Source organism: Pangasianodon hypophthalmus, chromosome 20, assembly GCF_027358585.1.
Source record: "Pangasianodon hypophthalmus isolate fPanHyp1 chromosome 20, fPanHyp1.pri, whole genome shotgun sequence".
NCBI lineage: Eukaryota > Metazoa > Chordata > Actinopteri > Siluriformes > Pangasiidae > Pangasianodon > Pangasianodon hypophthalmus.
The window spans coordinates 1,501,471-1,521,526 of NC_069729.1; the positions used below are offsets into that span (position 1 = coordinate 1,501,471).

The window sequence follows — 20,056 nt, forward strand, 5'->3', positions numbered from 1 at the left end:
CACTGCTTATTGGTTATTCAGGTGATGTCACGTAAAGTCACAATGTTGTGATCTAAATCTCGTGCATCCTGTCTTGTTGAGCCTCGGAGAAGCATCGCTCATACGTTTTATTATTTGTTTAATGTAGGCAAAAATATTTTGGTGTATATTTTACAAAGTTTTGTATATTTGAGTGATAGTTGCATAAGTTATCTATGAGTAATTTGTAATAGTAACCTATCAGTCTTTGTGCTAGACAAAAACTTTATTTACAGCATATACATTATTTAACATTATTTAGTCCCGTCTTTAGGCATTTAAGGTGCATTGTTTTAAAGTAGCAGATTCTTTGAAGTGCCAGCTACAGATATACGCTGCTTCTTAAAATGCTCACCCCATCACAGACAGTTGATGTGCAAGTTGATGTGGAAGCTGTAAAACGAGTATGATTGGGATTTTTTTTTTTTTTTTTTTTTTTTTTTTTTTTACAGTTTAGCTTTCTCTAACATGTCCGTCAATTATAAACGAAAAAAAAAAAACTTATAGGAGATGACCTAGGAGGCTCCTGTAGTGCTGCCTATAGTCTTGTTTTAATTATTATTTGATGAACTGTGTGTTTAAATGAAAGTCAGATTTTTGCAAAGTTTATTTATGATGTGGTGTAATACAATTAAAGAACAGAAGCCCATGTGACAGTTAAAAGAACAGAATATAAAGCAGCTTGCTAGGTATTTTTAATTAAGTATAAAGTTTCAATTTATGGCAATTTCAGAGAGAATCTTAACACATTTGAAAGTAATTTGTGTTAATTTCCAACTGCGAGCAAATTCTAAATCATGTAGGTCTTTAAGTCAATACAGGTACTAAAGTCTTAGGAAGAATAATAGCTAAAAAGCTACTCATGTTTAGCTTTACTAAATCTCCTACTAAAGCATCACTAAAACTATGGTGAAAGTACTTCATTTCTTCAGTATCAATGACCCTGATTCTGCACAGGATTCATCCATCTAAATTAAAAGGCAATTTTATACCAGTTATACCCGAAGTAACGATGAAATGTTCACACATTCAGACTTGGCAACAAACGGCGAAATGCTTTAAAGGAGCATCATTTTGCACTGTAAGGGTTTTGCACTGTATGTAGTTCTTGTGTCATACTCCTGTATGGTAGTGCGCTGCACCAGGGTCATGGATAAACAACAGTTCATGGTATTTAATGTACAGAGACTGGCAATGTAATTGAGTTTGTTCTCTTGGAACTTTACAGTAAAGATCCAGAGAACTCTGCAGTGTTGCAGGTGGGACAAGAATTTTAATGTATTTGGACTCAATAGTGATTTAGCAGTGAACCAGAATTCAGCTGAAAATAAGCTTCACATATTTAGTGCGGAGCTCTACAGCTGTGAGACAATGAAGTCAGAAAGCTCCCCCTGCAGAGCAGACTGGAATGGTACAAGCCAGCATTCCACAGTAGGGGCTGCAGGAAATCTGTAGTCAGTGGCAGAGCTCCTATAATGAAACAGAAACATGGCTTTTTAAGATCATCCACAAAAGTGTAACAAATGATACATAATGCATTCAAATTGCTCCATTTCCTTACCAGAATGCCTTAACTTCCTGGTCCTTGATTTTCAGCTTTGATCCTGAGAGCTCCTCAAACTGAAGATCAGTTTTTCCTTGAATATCAAATATAAAATCCTGAGTCACTGTCAATACTGTGAGTGCTGCTTGTTCTGCTTCTACTTGACAGGTAATTATTTTACTTACTCGAAGAAACCACTAAATTGCACAATGGGCACCTTTACACCTTTAATACAAGATTTAATAATAAATCATGTATAAACATTAATAAAAACTTTCTACATGATTATGTAATTTGGTTCCAGTGTCCTCCTGTCATTCCAAATAGCTATTCAGCCTGCAAACAGCCGGTTCACTAGCTCACAGTTTTCACAGGTGGACATGAGTGAGAGTCTCTGTTTTGAATGAAAAATGCGATTCTGCACTACTTTACCAATCTTGATTTAAACACCAATCCATAGAACTAGAATCATTTAAAAGTGAAAGTTTTGAGTTCAAATCTGACTTTGCTTTAGTGCAGTCTCTTACCCAGAATGCCTTGGATGTTAGCATTTTTTGGCTGTTGATGAACAACAGGCCACAGAAAAACATCCCCAGCTTTCTTATGAAGGAGGAAAACAACACGCACAGTTCCCATTGTGACGTCTAATTCGTTGTTCCTTAGAAAAATTGACATGCTGTGGAAAGAGAAAATGATCAGTTAGTTGAGTGTGTCATGTCCAGCACTCAGTGGGGGTTTAATGATGCATCATATGGATTTCAAACATGTACACTTTTGAAAGGCAAAACAGCACAAGTGTCCTGCCTCTGTTGTGTGTATATAACTGTACTTTTGCCATCTGTCTAGTGTCTCAGACAGGGGCCGGTGAATCTGTTTAGGCAAACTGTGCAATTAGCTACAGCAGCACTTGAGCAAAGGCTGCCAAATGTACTAAAATAATTTTTCCACCATCGGGGACCTGATTGCAGAGTATGTTATTTATCAAAGCCCTCTTTGAGTGCACTCTGCTACTAGTGGTTTATTATTGCTCCCAATTCCCACGATCCTGTGGTAGACCATCAGTGCCTGTGCTGATTATCAGGCATGCTTTTTCAGAAGGTGGTGTCAGTGCCTAACGCCTCCATGCTCAGGGGTTTGATCCTGCACTTCAGAATATTTCATTACTATGTGTATTGTTTCACATAGTAATATTTCACATAGTAATATTTCATTACTATGTGTATTGTTTCATATTGGCTTTGACATTACAACTTACAAGCCAGGACAGAAAAGTTTCGTTCTTACCTGTCTGACTCGTGGCTGTTGGGATCCGGCTGCCCCCATACAAACGTCACAGTGTTCTCTCCATCAGTGTAGATGCTTTTGGCAGGGCTCACGAGAAGCTTCGCTGTTTTATAATGAATAGCAATGAGCTTAAAGCCTTCATCCGAGAGTTGGCCATTTATAGACAGGTCTGAAGGAAGAGAGAGAGAAAGAGAGAGAGCAGAGGAAATGTTATACACTATCCCCCAATGTTCCCCTGAGATCACACTGATGTTGTCCATTAGAATTATGGAAACCTGTACCACTGTAACCTGTATATCTGAAAAAAGTTTTAGATGTGATCTCATTTTAATGTTATAGTTCATCACTTCCAGGACAATGATCAACATTTTTTCGTAACTAGTCACAACTTTGTGATGTCCAATTAAATGCTCTCGAGAACCGTAGATGTCCCACCCCTGGAGGCGGAGCTCATTTTACAGTAGTAGCTCATTAGTTTGTTAGCAGTAAGCGTGATTTGTCCGTGTATTTGTGGCTGTGCGCCTTCCTGTATTCCAGTCACTTTTTTCTCGGTTGAGGGGAAAAAATGGTTGGAAAAAATTCCTCTGTCGAAGAATTTCTATGAGGTTGTGGATCCTGAACTCCCACTAACTGAACTCTTACTACTCGCACATGCCACCTGAACATTAGACTGTCTGCCTGCCACCTATACATACATATCCTCTAAACTTTATACTTTATAAACTATACTCATTGCACACCACTACAATTTGCAGTATTAGTATATTTTATTACACACACACACACACACACACACACACATATATATATATATATATATAATATTTTTCATCTTATTACAATTTAACTGCATTTCCTTTTTTTTATTTTTATTTTGTTTTAATTTGTTTTATGCCTATATTTTTTTATTACATTAATATACTGTATTTTTTATTAACCTTTTTATTTATTCTTGCTTAACTTGCACAGTCCTGGTGTCAACCACTCAGCATTTCACTATACGTTGTACCCTGTATAACTGTATATGACAAATAACACCTTTGAAACCTTTAAATCGCCCACCTGATGAGTGATCCAAAAGGAGGCGGAGTTTCTGGCCTACAGGTGCGTCATAACAGATCTGTTTTGGCTGAGCAGAGATTAAGAACCTCACGCCGCTCACTGCAAGAGAGGGAATGAGTAAAGAATGATGACATACTGCACACTGATGGAATGTGAGTTAGATACAGTCAATGCAGATTTTATGAAAGCTGTAATTGGACCTGCACTGGCTGAGGTGGGAAGTATTTCAGTTTTGCTGATGAATGTTGCCATGATATCTGGTGGTGGTGGTGGTGGTGGTGGTGGTGCTTGTTGTCCTACATTAACGTCCTGTGCTAATGACATGCAACAGGCAAAAAAGACATGCATTGAAATAAGAATGCATTGGGAAAAGAAAATTTATGAACATTTGCTAAACACAGAAACAAAACTGAGTCACTGTACACTCAGCTACAGGGTCAAAAAATGAATAAATAAATAGTCATAAAACAAAGGTTTTCATCTTTTCCATAAAATTTTCTTTTAACTTGTTTATCTTTTACTGCAGAGCCACTATCATACACATACTGCATAATCTACTGCGGGTCCTCATATAACACACAGCTAAAGCATATGAATTAATATACGTACCTGAAGCTCTGCCTAAAGTAGCCCTTGCCAGTATTACTGTGGGTAACAGTTAACACACAGCAGAAAGAAGACAACATTTTTTTGAGAAAAATGTCAAAAGGGATTTTACAACAGACATTGTCACAAAGATATGTTACAGAAATATATAAATTCAGGATATAAATTTTAAATTTATTAATGTATCCCTAATGAGCAAGCCCTAGACAAAGGCGGTGAGGAAAAACTCCCTGAAACATCACGAGGAAGAAACCTTGAGAGGAACCAGACTCAAAAGGGATCCATCCTCATCTGAGTGACACCGGATAGTGCCATTATAAATCATTCCCTTCTATAACTGTGTACTACATGGAGAAATAGTGCAATTGTGTAACCAGGAACTTCATTATAGTTTTCACATGAAGACTAAATTAAATTATCAACTATTCACTGATGGAGACTTGAGTGCAAAACTGTTCTTGGGAATTGCAGTCCTAAGCCACCTTCACGGTTTCTAAGTGGTACCATCGTCAGTAATCTCATGTATCTTAAGGCTCTCGTGTGGGGCCATTCAACTTGTATCATACAACTGCTTTGTTGCTTCTTTAATTCTTACACACATACCGTAAATGAAACAAGCTGAGCATAAAAGAGGATTGTGCTATAACTAACATATAATGTAACCATACAAGATACAAGGCCACGCCTCCTGGTATGTGGAACAAGGAGAGATGTTTCAACAGCACCACACGTTGTGGCTGGCCAGCTATAGAAAATACAAAAAATATTTCTAATGACAAAATAGGCTCCAAAGAGCATTAAAGCTAAAAGGAATAGAGTTACAAGTTTGGATCTTATTTTTCTTTGACATAATGGAGATTATTAGCTATGTTTCCATCCAAGTTGAGAATTTAACTTATGCGAATAAGTTATTACTTATGGAATATCGCATTAAACATTTGCAAATAAAGCACCGTTTCCATCCCATGTGTTCAAGGGAACAAAACTGTCACTTCCAGGGAAACTGGTGCAAAGTATCAGTACAAATGGAAGTTGTTGCAATTGGGGGCAATCAGCCTGAGAGAGATAACAAAGGCGGGCAAGTTCCTCTCGCAGGGGGGACGTATACAACGTCTCACATCCTTCCAGTGACTATAAAAGTACTTAATTAAAAGTGCACCCCTACCTGTAGATGCATTGTACCTACATGGGTGCAAAACATTGTATGCATTGTACCCACACACACAATAAAAAAAGACTGTTTTTGAAGTTATTAATGGTCTTGTTAGTTTTAATAAGTTGTGAAGTTACGTAAGAAGCAGAGAGCTTGTATGGATATATTTGTATCAGGTATGAGCTGATGTGGATCTGATATAAATATTATTTATAGTATTAAAATACACTTAGTTTGAAGCTAATTGTAGCTATGCTTTTTGGCTGTTTTATTAGGTCCACCTACCATTTAGGTCATCATATAGGATAAAGATGAGTGTATGAGTGTGTGATGAAGTGGGCAGCAAATGAGCACAGTATACGGTCAGCTGGGTGCGGATTATTGCGGGTGCGGATTATACATGCGGGAGTAAAGAAGGAATGCATTTCTAAATTTACAGGATTTTTATGAATACTAAATTTTTTGTGTAAATGATTGTGCGAATAATTCACGCATAAAGACCGTTCATACTCAGCTTGCTAAATGAGGCCCATGAGTACCAACACACACAGACACGCAAACTCTCTCTCTCTCTCTCTCTCTCTCTCTCTCTCTCTCTCTCTCGGAGCTCCATATCTGTGAGCATGCTAAGACGTCGTGCACAGTTTACAAAACTTTACACACTATAGAACAGCATAGACAAAGGAAAGCTTCAGGTTTCAGTGTAGGAAAAATAAATAGAAGTTAACTTGGGCATAACTGTTTTAAAAACTGCTGAGGAAAAAGAAACCCTGCGTGATTAATTATAAACCAAGTGAACTCTCACTGAAAGCATTTCTGAAGTGTTTGCACTTGTCTGTATTTAGCAGGATCAGCAGCATTTGTTTCAAAGAACTTCAGTTTAACCAGGGTTTAGATCCACAGTTTTAGCTTTAGCTTTTATTTTAACAGAGTTGCTGTGGTTTACATCACCTACATTGTGTTTTTACTGGGAGTCTGTTAGAAGAAGGTAGAAAGAGAAAGTGTGTGATCCTGCAGGATTAAACTGGCCATTATGATGAATTATAGCTGATATAAGCCTCATAATTTATGTTCACAAAGAACACAATACCATGATTGTAGTTTTCTGTACATAAATCCATTATACAATGATATGATCAGATCACCGTGTGTGAAGCAAACACGAAACTCAGGTGAAAAAAACTCACTTTTTTTTGTTCAACTTGTAATGTTCATTAAAACTAGCTCTTCAGTGCAAGAGTTTCATAATAGAAGAGAAAATAACATGAATTTGTCTAAACTGAGTTTTTTACAAAGTATTTTATATCTGTTTCTGTCTCTAGCTGTTTAGTGTGAATTTTAACGGAAGACACTTCAGACAGGGGTTTAGGATCACAAGCACACCTATAGAAGATGGAAAGTACTGAAGGCGATGAGGTAAATATTAATCGTTTGCACCAGGCAAAGACGATCCTCACAAAGGACCAGGTGCATTTTAGCAAAACGTGCCCAGAAGGCATCGTAAAGTCATATATCTTCCAACTTTATATCTTCCAAGTTTTGAAGGAGGTGTTAAAAACAGTTTAAAATTCATGGTTGGAAAAGTTGTTTTGTCAAATAAGGCTAGATTACTGCTTTAATATGAAGAACATAATCGACTTACCGCCATAATCATAGTCTTCAGTGAAACAAGCATGAAATAAAAAAATTCAAAAAATCAGTACACTTGGTTTAAAATGCAATTGCAATTATATGCAATGCAATTATAAATTTGTAAAAATGATCGGTTCACATAAAATTGGTAAGTGGCATGTATACACATACCTAACAAATATAACATTTTTGGTGGACGTGCATCATCTTTATGACCTTGTAGACCTGGTAGACCTTGTAGACCTGGTAGACCTGGTGGACCTGGTAGACCTGGTAGACCTGGTTGACCTGGTAGACCTGGGTATCCTACATGACCCATGTCCCAGAGACAGTAAAAACAATATACACGACGATGTAAAATCTGCTTTAGGATGGTTTTGTGGTGATAATGTTGTGTGCATTTACACTTAATTCCTGCACAATATATAAAGTAACAGGTTACTGAATGTTAGAAAGGTGTGTTAATGTGTTAAGAAAGGACATTTCTTTAGCTTGCTGCCAAAAAAAGTGACTAGTTCTAAGCTGTGGTTGGTGGATTGCCATGTCCATCAGATATGGAGATTCAGATGTCACACTCTCCTGTGACTATGCTGGCAGTGGTAAGCTGAGCGGGAAAACTGCGCATCCCAGTTGCGATTTTTAATAATACGTGAAGTGGACATCAGTGTGCTGGCAGTCAAAAAGATATGATGAGGTAAGAAATTTGAGCAAAAATGTACTATTAACGGTAAGCCATGTACATTTTTAAAGTAATCTACTCTGGTTAATCGTATCAGTATGTGTCGAGTGACATGGTGGCTAGATTAGGTAGCTAAGTGAGCTAACCATGTATTTACTTAGCTGGTGATGGAAAGTGCTCTTTCAGCCTTTTTTCAAGTCATTCCACAGACTTTTTCATAGGATTTAGATCTAGGCTCTGACTGGGCCATTCCAAAACATTCGTCTTCTTCTCCTGAAGCCATTCCTTTTCTGACTTGGTTTTTCTTTGTGCTTTGGGTTGTTATGCTGGAAGGTAAAATTTTTCTTTATATTCGGCTTTCTAACAGAGAACGGCTATCCATGATTCCCTCTATCTTGGCCAGAGCCCCAGTCCCAGATGAAGAGAAGAAGCCACATACTATGGTGCTGCCACCACCACGCTTCAACATAGCTATGGTGTCTTTTGAGTGACAAGCTATATGGTTTTTGCACCAAACATTTTTAGAATCATGCCCAAAAAGTCCTACCTTGGTTTCATCAGATCATAATAAAAGCAAGTAACTGTTTCCTTAATGAGTACTCACCTTTCACTACTACTTACTGTCACTACTTATTTTTGTCTGCATTCTTGATAGAAAGTAGAGTATTTTGTATCTAGATCTATTATTTTCTATTCTGATAAAACTCTATTCTATTGTAGTTTATTATATTCTAATTGAAAATCTTCCTTCTTCCTGTACCCAATTTTATAATTTAATATAGTAATGATCATGATGAATTTTAATATGCAAATTAGTCTATGAGATTAACTTGTGACTTTCTGACTTTTCTGAAGTTCTTTCCTCTGAAAAAGAATTGGCAACAGTGGTGCGGCGATTACACAGCAGCAACAGCGTGGTCAAAGTTGCAAGAAAGGAGCGGACTATTTCGTATATTTGAGTAACCTGAAACACAAAAGTAGTGTATTCAAGACACCAGCTTTTGCTGTAGCATATTAAAGTAATCTGCAGCCTGGATTGTTTTTTCTTTATCTCTTTACTCCCTCTTTTGAGTATAATTGCGTTGGCTGTTCAGAAAATAAATTTTCAGATAATACTTAGTATACTTATTGCTGTATGTATAATTGTTCTGTTCGTGATGATTTAGTCATAATTATATGAAATCTGTAGTCGGAATAATCCAAAAGCATCTGATTGCTGATGTTACAGCAGTACAAACAATTAAACTGAAAAATAAATCTAACCCTATTGTAAACAAAAGTAATGCAATAGTTGGGACAGTCACTTTTCAGTTCTGGATGAATGGCACAAAGTTTTGGGATGGTTCTAGGGATGGTTCTTAAAAAAGTTAATCTGGAGCCCTGGCTTTTACATCAAATTTTATATAACATTGTATAACCTGTTACGGTACAAATATTTATTTTTCATCATCGGCCTGGTTGTGAGTAATACACTATATTAAGTTATCATCAAAATAGGAGTTATCCACAGACTTTTATGTGAATAACTTTTATCTATAGTTTTTTCTGCTATCACATGCTAAAGTATAATTGAAATGTTCTTGTCTACCATATCCCTCCACTTACGCAATGGAGGCAGGTGGGCCAGTCTATGCTGATATGTGGGTGGCTCTTCCCCTTCTTTGGGTTTATGAGCAACCTGTGTCTCCTCTTCCTGTGGCTTAGTGACCACCATGGAGGTGAGTGGAGTCACAAATTCATACTTCAGAGAGAGATCCAGAGCTTTTTTTCTGGCTGCTTCTTTCTCCTCTCCTTTGAGTGCCACTCTAATACACACAAATGCAAACGTCACAAACACACTCTAAAATGTTATTTCCTTATATAAGGCATTAAATGGGCTGAACACTCACTCTTTCTCCAGGAGCTGTTTCACTGTAAGATAAGCCCACAGCCTCTGGATAAAGTTTTCATGTTGTGGTAAAACATCAATGACGTCTTTTGTCGACACGGAGTCCTGGTATGTTACGTTTGTGTTTTTCTGCAATAAAAGATGTTAAAAGTGGAGAAGAGAGAACTACAAACTATTCTTTTCTGATCACGGAACCTGTAAAGCAGATGCTCTGCTTATACAGATAAAGACTCAGTTTGGAGCCATTTTTATCTCAGCAGTACACACAGGATTCTCAGAATCCGAATGAGGAAGGCTGTAGCATTTACAGTTTTCTACCCCTTGCACGTTTGATTCAAAAGGATAAATAAGCAGCAGATTTACAGGAAACTGGAGTTGAAGAACAGAACTGTAAGAGCAGTGATGATCTTACTGAGATTGCGATGACCTCAGTTTGGAAAGTCTCCAGGCTGTTGTCTGTGATTTGCCCAGCTACCACGATCTCTGAGCCGTTATAATACTGCCTGAAACTGGTCTGGGTGAGATTTGCTGCTCCGATATAGTTCAGTTGGACATCAGTTAAGAGCGGTGTGGCTACTTCCTCATAGAAACCCTAAGCGTGAAAGCGTGAAATGGAGTTGAATATCTGCCAACATCCAGTGTGTAAATGGACATACCTGAAAATTGCTAGCACAGTGTGTCATACCTGTAGCTGGAGGTCAGCATCTGAGTCCTCATAGATCCTGCGAGCAACTCCGTCATTTTCCAGAGCCATTTTCTCCAAGAAATCAAAGTTTACATCAAATCCAAACCCCAGGCAGTAAAGTGGAAATTTACCACCAATGGCCTTTTTGATATTTTCCTGAATTCTCTGTGTGTTTGTTTCACCTGTAGGAAACAATCATACTAATTAAGTTACTAATGGAGTAAATAAATGCATTTATACATGACATGCTACTTTAAGACCTCTTTATGATGCACAGTATGCGTCACAGTATCAAAGCAATGGAATATAAGGTTCTATCTCACTGTCTGTACTACTGTTATAAATATTTTATTTACATGCCGCTAAAGTTGTAAGGTATTTTAGACCAAAACATTGACTTAAAGTATGGAAAAATATAAAGCCAGCTTATTTGCTTTGACTGTATTAAAGTAAAGACTTTATAGATAATTGTCTTACAATGACAGAATTGTCAGCTAAAATCTCATAACTCCAAGGTCTCCAACTTGTACAAAAATTGTATGTTCCCTTCGTACTTTGTGAAACAGTTATATAGTCATCAATTCACTAATGCCTGACAATATTCATAATACTCAGAAAAGTGTGTGGTGGCTCCTGAGTGGCACAACATCAAGCGTTCGCCCTGTTATCCAAAAAATGCTAGTTTGTGTACTGTCCCCTATCAATCACAGTGACGCTAGCCAATCAGGGGTGTGTATGAGCACATTACACTTTCCCCTGACGTTGCGTGAGCAGCAGATATGGTCGGCTGGCTTCACGTGCCTCAGAGGAAGTACGTGATAGCCTTCGCCCTCCCTGGATGGTAGCTGCCGTGTGGTAGGGGAGAGCTGCCTGATGGGTGGGAACTGGCCATGATTAAATTAGGGAGTAATTCAGGGGAAAATCCTTGATTATGAATAAAAAATCCCCGAACCATGAATATTCCAAAAAATGGAATATTGCAAATTTACAGAGGTACAAATGAATATATAATAATTATAACAGTAATAGATTTGTGTTTTATTCACTCTGTATAGGGAATAACTTAAGTGCCTTGTACAAATCTACATAATGCACACCAAAAGAAATGTGGTGGTAAAACAAATGTTAAAAATATGCCCCTGTCTTTACATATTTACTTGTAAAAGTAAAACTGAATCCCTGTTAAAACTGTTCTTACAAGTACAGTATTTAAAAAGCCACCACTGCTTGACCTGTTTTTCATAACTTGAAACTAAGCTGTTGTCTTGTTTAAGATGAAAGTGCAGTGGTGGTCTAACACAAAGGCTCAGTCTTCGATGCTTGAGACAGAGGCTTTGCCTTCAGAGGCCACGTTTAATAATAGGCCAAAAAAATGTAAATGTTTAGTACCTGAAGTGGGGTCTCCATCAGTGAGCAGGATGAGGATGGAGGCAGAGCCCTCTCGGGGGTATCTCTTGATCATATCCACCCCCTTCAGCACTGCAGCATTGATGTCTGTGGCTGAGGGGAAGATCAGTAACAGGTCATTTTTAAGTTATTATAAATACAGTATACAGTATATATTAAAAAACATAAATACATAAAAAATGTTTTGTCTCTGCAGACCAGACTGGATCATGGTTTGTTGCAGTCGAAGCTTTTTTTTTTTGTCTGTAAAATACGTATATACGTATTAATTTAAAAGAGTTATATGATTACCCTGCTTAAATAATTAATCACATAGAACAGAGGTACTCAAACTTTTTTCAGTCAGGGACCATTTTAGCTGTAAAAAAATAATAAAACAAAATTACATGGGACTCCTCAGTACAGATTTATTTCATCAACTATTCAAATACTAGGCACATTATTCAAAATATGTACAAAAACTACTTCTTTCCTAGTGGCTGTCCCCTGCTTTCATATCTTCTTCGATGTGGTCCATCCAGTGCTTTTTGGGTCTCCAGCATTATCGGTGTCCTCCAGGGTCGATTCAGAGAGCGGGCTTGGCAATGGAGTGTTTGTAGCTACGCATAACATGCATTTGTGCTTCACACGTCTTGTTTGTGATGCGTGCCACTCCCATCATCTTCCTTACATCTTCATTCATGACCCAATCGAGCTGCGAGATTCTGAGCAACCATCACATCTTCATTTCCGTGATGTGGAGCACCTAGTCATGTTTCATCATAGCTGGCCAGAATTCTGCTCTGTACAGCACCACGGGTGAACAACTGTTTTATAAACCTTGGCCTTGAGGTGGATTGGCATCTTCTTATCACCACTTCAACCATGCTGCATTGACACGAACTCGGGTGTCCAGCAGGGCGTCGCCCTCCGAGATGACAAGGGACCCGAGGTATTTGAATTGGGTGGTCTTGTTCAGCTCCTGGCCTTCAATGTGTATGGTGCCATCGGTTTGTGGGCCACATTCTACATATTCCCTCTTCTTGATGTTGAGTCTCAAGACTCAACATCCGGTACATCATCGTGGGCAGTCATCTTTTTCACTTCTGGGCTCATGATCAGTGGTGCCGGTCCGGAGGTGGGCGGGGGGCTCGGTATTGGCAGGTGTGGGAATTCCTCATCACAAACGCCAGCAAAATAGTCAGATCATCATCGCAGGATGGCTGGTGGGTATTGCAGGACCTGGTTGTCAGCTCCTTTGACTTGCATGACATGGCCAATGTAAGCCATAATTTTTAAATACAATTCAATAAAATAAAATGCATTTTTGTAGAAACTGAGAAAAACTTAAAATTTTATTAAGTTCCTTAATCACTGAAGCAGTATGAGCTGAAACAGTATGAGCTTTTTAAAATTACAGTTCTGTAAGACATTTTACTTTGAAAACCCTGTCAGCTATACTCCCAACAGTCAGACAAGAAAGCTAATCACTGTACCTCCTCGATCATTAATATTCTTCACAAAGTTCTTTGCCTGCTTCACGTTCCACTCTGTGGCTTGCAGGAGTTCAGCTTTCCAGACATCTACCTCAGAGTCAAAGATTATCAGGCCAAAGTAATCATCCTCAGCAAGATCTCCCAAAATCTTCAACATCGCTGTACGAGTCTAAAATGGCAAACATCAGCAGTAATTCCATCTGCATGTGTGTGCTGTCTGCATAGACACATGTACATGCTAACTGATATAAACTCATTATAACTTAATCGTATTAAATCTAATTACTGTATCTATATATTCTGTATAGAAATCTATATTTGAGCTTCCAGATATATTCAGATATACTATAATATATAACATGTAAATTCCCATAGAATAAATAACACATTTGTTCATGTTTACCTGATCAATTTTCCTGCCATGCATAGAGCCACTTCGATCAATGATAAAAACCACATTTTTTGGGATTTGCTGAATATCTGTGGGTGCAAAGTAGTGGACGAAATAGCCGTTTGATGCCTGAAAAATGTCAATGAGGATTTGATTTAAGTATGAGAAATCTTGTTGGTTCAGATCTCAAATGAGAAACTCTAATGATTAGTGGGAAGGGCATGTATGGCTTTACTCAGAAACAACTGACACTTTAATCTTTTCACTTATGCTATTATGTTTCTATAAATGACCTGCAATTCTCCATTTTGGTTTGGTCTCTTCACATCATACTCTATGAGCAGGTCTCCGTTTAGTCCATTTTCTCCACAACCTTCACACTTTGTTTGCTGCTCGCGAGTGGGGTAAAATTTCACCCATGCCTGCACATACAAATGAGTAGGTACATTAATTTAATTAGCTGTGTGTTGCCATTGTATTTCAGTATGTAATAATATTAATTAATTAATCCAAATTCTAAATGACAGAGGTTTTGAAGTTGATTTAAGTGGTTCTCTAAAGCATAACTTCAATGTTCAATTCTCACCTCTTTGGTAGACGAGGCCAGAGTACTGATTACAGCACTGGACAGCTCCTGAGTTTTCAGCCCTCCTTTTACCTCCAGGAAGGAAATACCTGGATGCTCATTAATGTAGACATCAATCTAGTGGAGACACAATATGAATATGAATATGAAATTCTTAGACAGACAGTGCTGGATTGACTGTATTTGAACCATATCTCTGAAGGTAACATTGTTATAATGCAAAAATCACCTACTGAAATTGTATCTACTGCTTGTTAGATTAGCAGTAAAGCTTTAAAAATTATTTGGAACAAGTCGTTCTATGTCGTTTAGGTCTTACATCACCTTGAAATCTGCCACAGGCTGCATTGGTTGGGCATTGATTCGTAACTCGTATTTGCCAAGTCGTCGCTTTAGCAGCTCCTCGTAAGTGAGTTCAAAGGTCACCTTACTGAAAGCCGCCACTGTCACTGAGGTTTTAAACTCCTCCAGAGTCCTTCCTACTGAGCTGAAGCCCATAACGAGCATCATCAATGCTTATGCCAGTTGTATAGTAATTAGAGTTTATGCGAGTTCATTAAGCCGGTTAGAGACATGAATTCATGACTTGAATAAATTTTTTAATCTACTTTGAAATAATGTGAAATATAAACCATATTATGTCAACAGGCTGGAATAATACAGGTGTGTAATCAGTTTTTTTCTGTCTCTGTGGTACCTGACAAGCCCGGCACTTTCTCCTCGAGATGCTGCTTGACTGTACTGTTGCTGTGCTTCTTCTTTCTGCTTCACAACTCCATCATACGTCTTTCCCTCTATGGTCCTGATCAGAAGGTTTTTTAGACAGATTTTTGTGTAAGGGTTCAATGTTATTCCATGCAGTTAAACCACAATTCAGGATTCCCGCGTTGTGACTTAATGCTAGGCCTAAATTAAACAAATCTTATATACTTATAAACAAATCAAATATATTTATCATTAATATTACTGTGACCTGTATGGAAACTAAATTTGCATGTCATGCATGCCAGCTACTCGTAGTTCCCCACCTGACCACCAGAGGTTGAAGTTTTTACTGTAGTTCACCTGCTTTCTGTGAACACTCTGGTGACAGACGGTTTCTATGTTATTCTGCAAAATCTTGCCACACTGCATAAATCATAACTGTGTTCTTTAGTTAAATGTGCAGGTCTTTGTGTACCGGTTTGTGGATTGTTTTCCAAGTTTGTACTTTACTACAAAAGCTTTTATTTCATAACTTAGATTTAAAAAAGTATATGATTTGAGGGTTGCAGTGTCTGAGCATGCCATACACTCTCTGCCATTACGGAGGTTACTCTGTCCTGGTTCACGGCTGTCATTCCTGAGCAGTGCTTGTTCACTCTGAACTTCCTGCAGTTTGAGCACCTTTCAGAATGTGAGGTTTTTGATCACCCAAACATTTAAAAAAAATGGGAATGCCCTCCCTTGAATAATGTTTATTAAAGGGGTAAACTGAGATAGTGTGCCCTAATGAGCAGTTTATCCAACTCTCAATCCTCATTGACACCATTCTTTCCACTAGTTCTCCCCAGTTTAGTGCTCCCTCCTGTTTTCACAGCCTCAGAACAAGATAACACAGCATCCACAAATAGGGGGTCCCCTTTTATTAAAATTCATTTAGTAACACCAGATATATATTACCCAGGAAACCATCAAAAAGAGAGCTGAAACAACTCAGAGTAAGATGTACATCTGCACAGGAAAAGATAGTATTGCTTACTGGATTGGGCATATATCAACTGTACTGATTTTAAGTGTTTGGGGGCAGCACAGGCTGTAGGAGGTAGAGTTTATCAAGGTAAGATGGGATAGGTGGTCTGGTGGTGAATAATTCTCAGTAGTATGGATTACTTATTATAAGAGTTTCTTGGACTGAGAAGTGGATGAGGGAAATCACATAATGATGGAGGATATAAGGATACTGTCGAACTGAACCATTATTGGTTGAGATTAGTTTCCTCAGCTGCCTCAGAAGGAACATCACTTGTGTACCTTCTTGACTGGGCATGTTATGTTCTCCTCCATGTTAAGGATGTTTGTAATGGTGTAGAAGAAATTTGAAAGATTCAGCAGTGCTCAAAGTGGTGCTGTTGATAGACAGATATTGGTGTCATAGTGGGACATCTCAGTAATTTGAGAGTTGAGATTTTCAAATATCATAACACCAGATGCTCAGAAGATTTCGTGAATTTCAGTTGAATATTGTTCCATATTGATGAGTATTGTTCCTGATGATACTGTGTCTGGTCCTGTGATACTGTGTCCCGAATGAGTGCCAGAGAGCTTCAGAGTAAATAGTGTTAAACTGTCTTTCCAGTTTACATGCTCCAGACACTCTCATGTGCAGAGCCCTCTTCAAATCTTCAGATTTTTGATAAGATTTCGATCAGGGCTAAAATGTTGATCTTCTTCTTATGAAGCCATCCCTTTGACAGGTTTTGTGCCAAAATAGATTGGTATTTGGAACTATCCATGACTCCCTCTATCTTCACAGCATTCCAGCTGAAGAGAAGAAGTCCCATACTATGTTGCTACCACCACCATTCTTTGGGTAATAAGCTGTCTAATTTTTGCACCAAAGATATCTTTTAGAGGTAAGCCCAGAAAGTTCTACCTTGGTCTCATCAGATCATAACACATTTGGTATGTTTTTGCGAAGTTTAGGTGGACTTGGATGTTTTTTCTATGAGAAAGGGCTTCTGTATAGTCACCCTATCCCATAGCCCAGACATGTAAAGAATATGAGAAATTGTTGTCACATACAGGGAGTGAGCAGTACTTGCTTGATATTCCTGCAGCTCCTTTAATTTTGGAGGGATGTCCTGTTCTTGGTTTTGTTACTGTGGTGCCCCATTTTCTCCACTTTTTGATGGACTTCATGGAGTTCCATGATACATCAAATGTTTTGGAAATTCTTTTGTAACCCTCTCCTGATTGATACCTTTCAACAGTGAGATCCTGCACATGCTTTGTAAGCTCTTTACAGACCATGGCTTTAGCCATCGGATGAAACTAACATGATGTTAAGAAAATTGTACAGAAACAGCTGATCTTTATCTGGGGTTAATCAGAATCACTTCACTGATGACAGGTGTATGATAATTACGTTGAACATGAGTTAAAGGAACATGAGTGATTGGTTAATTCTGAGCACAGTCACATGGCCCATTATAAAAGGGTGTGCATACTTATGCAACTAAATTTCCTTTTAAAAAATGTTATACATTTTTTCCTTTCTTTTTTCTTTTTTTTCTATTTGTATTCCCTTGAATTGTGCTGGCTGCTATATCACATTAAAGGTGGAAAAGAGTTGACATGAAAACCCTGCCATTTTAACAGGGGTGTGTTGACTTTTTATATCTACTGCAAACATGAAGTCCTTTGTGTACAGATTCGATATTCGATTTTTGCCTGAGTCTGAGTTTTTGGAATTACCTGCCTATGTCTGCCAGTGGAGTAAGTGTTTGAACATAAGCTTGGATTTACCTTTTGGACTTTATCTAATTAATGTTTTATGCTTGTACATCTGTTTAATGTAATGGAGAATGAACCATTACTAGACATTTTTTAGCAAATAAATTTTTCTTTAAGAAAAATGTACAGTAGTGAGTTATTCTGTACGGCGTAGGTCACTTGTCAAAATTACACCTTTGTCTTTGACTTACATCTTGAATTTGCTGATGAAAGCATGTTTTGGTATCTTGACCTCGAAATGAACTTCTTTGGATTCATTGATCCTGTTCGCCACACGGCTTGTGATAACGCTGATGGCGTAGCGGCTGGTTACTGTAGAGTTGATGTGGAAACTGTAGATGTCAACATCTCGTTGCTGTGTTGAGGGAAAAACAGCACAATTGGGCCTTTTTTTAAGATCAGTGTCCAATGTTCAGCATGGATAAGCAAAAAAACTTATAGGTGAATAAAAATGAACAGATCTTTCACAGCAAATATGATATTCAGACATAAATTCACTTTTTTGACAGAATTTTTTTATAGTCACACAAGTATTATAGTGTATATTTGTGGCTTTTTTGAGGTAAACACTCCATTCCAGTAACTTCCACAAAACACACAGAGCAACACAAACAAATCTATCCTTCAACAAAGGGTCAGTGGACCTTCACCCCAAAGTTGCTCAACTATTTGCTATTCAAGCTCCCTGTAGTGCTGTCTAGTGTAGTCTTGTTTTACTGATTATTTGATTTTAAAATGTTATGACAGTTTCAGGATGACGTATTTTAATACCATTTTTTTAATAACAGAAACCAATGTTACATTAAAAAAGGATAGAATATCGTTTGCTACATATTTTTAATTAGGTATTGAATTTCTATTAATGGCCATTGCAAAGAGATTCTTAAAACCAACAATAAAGAAAACACACTTGAATTTATGGACAACTGCAAAAAATTCTAAATCATTTTAGTCAGAAAATAGAAGAATAAAATCTAAAATTGTGAAACTGCTATGAGCACATCCACTCAAAAGCACAATTAGGTTAGGCACTATAAGCTAAAAAGCTGTTTAGTTCATCTTTAGCTTCACTAAATCTCCTCGTCATGTTTTTCGAGCTTATGTTTTTCTTATTATGTTTATCAGTGATCAATGATTTAAATCTATAGACTTCCACTGTTAAAAAAAAATTAATTAATTAATAAAAAAACATGTGACTCATGGAAAACCCCCTGACTTTACCTGCTTGGTTGGGGCCGAGGTGATGCAGGGAAGTAAAAATCCAAAGACAATTAGTACAATTGTCGTTTGCTCCATGGTGTCCCATACAGCACTCAGGTCTAACAAACACACTTTAGCTTTTCAATAAACCATCATTGCTGTTGATCACTCTGGCTCCTCCCAGTCTGCTCTTTTCACCTTACACTAGGGTTGAACAGCCAACATACTGTTTGCTTAGAAAAATGATGAACAATCTTCCCTCAACATTTGAGTGTTTGATATCTCGGGTGTGATTTTTACTGAGGTTATCCATGAGTCATCTGCTCGTGCGTGAGGTGGCAAAGCCAAGCTTTTCGAATTGTGGAAACTCTACTGATGTACGACGGTGCCCGGTTTTGTGTATTTAAGCTAACTGCGCTCAGCTTTGGAGCTTTTGTGGTAATGATTACAGTCTTTAGTTATTTCTGTGTTTTGCTGCGTGTTTTGTTTCAGGATTGTATTCTTTGGATTGTGTTTTGCTACTGCTGAGCAGTATGACGAGTTCATTTAATTTTCAGTTAACTATTGCTGAAATTATTGCTGAATTATTGTATGCTCCCTGCAAGTTCCTTGGTGTGAACATCACAGCAGACCTCACTTGGAACCACAACACCACATCTCTGGCCTGAACAAGCCCCACCCTCCTGCTGTCTTTACTAGCTTTAATGGTGGACCGTAGAAAGTGTCACAGCCAGCTGTTTTCCTATTTGGTATGGGGCATGTACTCTCTCACAATGCAAGATCCTACAAATTAAACAGCTTATAACATCATCTGAGTCTTTATCCCTTCTAAAAAAATGAAAACTTATTACAAATGCTGCATCCGTAATGCCACTAGTGTTATATATTTCATATATTCTATTGGTCTCAGACTGTTGGGGTTTTGTAGTGTATGTAGTTCTTGTGTCATACT

The 20,056-nt window shown here is 37.8% G+C and overlaps 1 protein-coding gene across 1 annotated transcript; it reads right to left on the reverse strand.

Annotated features, from left to right (window-relative positions):
- Positions 1-607: 607 nt before the first annotated feature.
- LOC113539605 (inter-alpha-trypsin inhibitor heavy chain H3) lies at positions 608-19,286 on the reverse strand. Its single transcript, XM_026935474.3, has 22 exons — positions 19,126-19,286; positions 18,096-18,259; positions 15,107-15,211; positions 14,734-14,896; positions 14,410-14,526; positions 14,117-14,245; positions 13,836-13,952; positions 13,433-13,601; positions 11,940-12,050; positions 10,551-10,732; positions 10,278-10,457; positions 9,867-9,994; positions 9,583-9,782; positions 7,470-7,604; positions 7,309-7,323; positions 4,517-4,552; positions 4,108-4,221; positions 3,908-4,006; positions 2,846-3,014; positions 2,089-2,237; positions 1,580-1,655; positions 608-1,488 (listed from the first exon to the last, which is right to left on the reverse strand). The coding sequence occupies exons 1-22, from the start codon at positions 19,198-19,200 to the stop codon at positions 1,374-1,376; spliced, it is 2,748 nt and encodes a 915-aa protein (XP_026791275.3). The 5' UTR covers positions 19,201-19,286; the 3' UTR covers positions 608-1,373.
- Between the last annotated feature and the right edge of the window lie 770 nt (positions 19,287-20,056).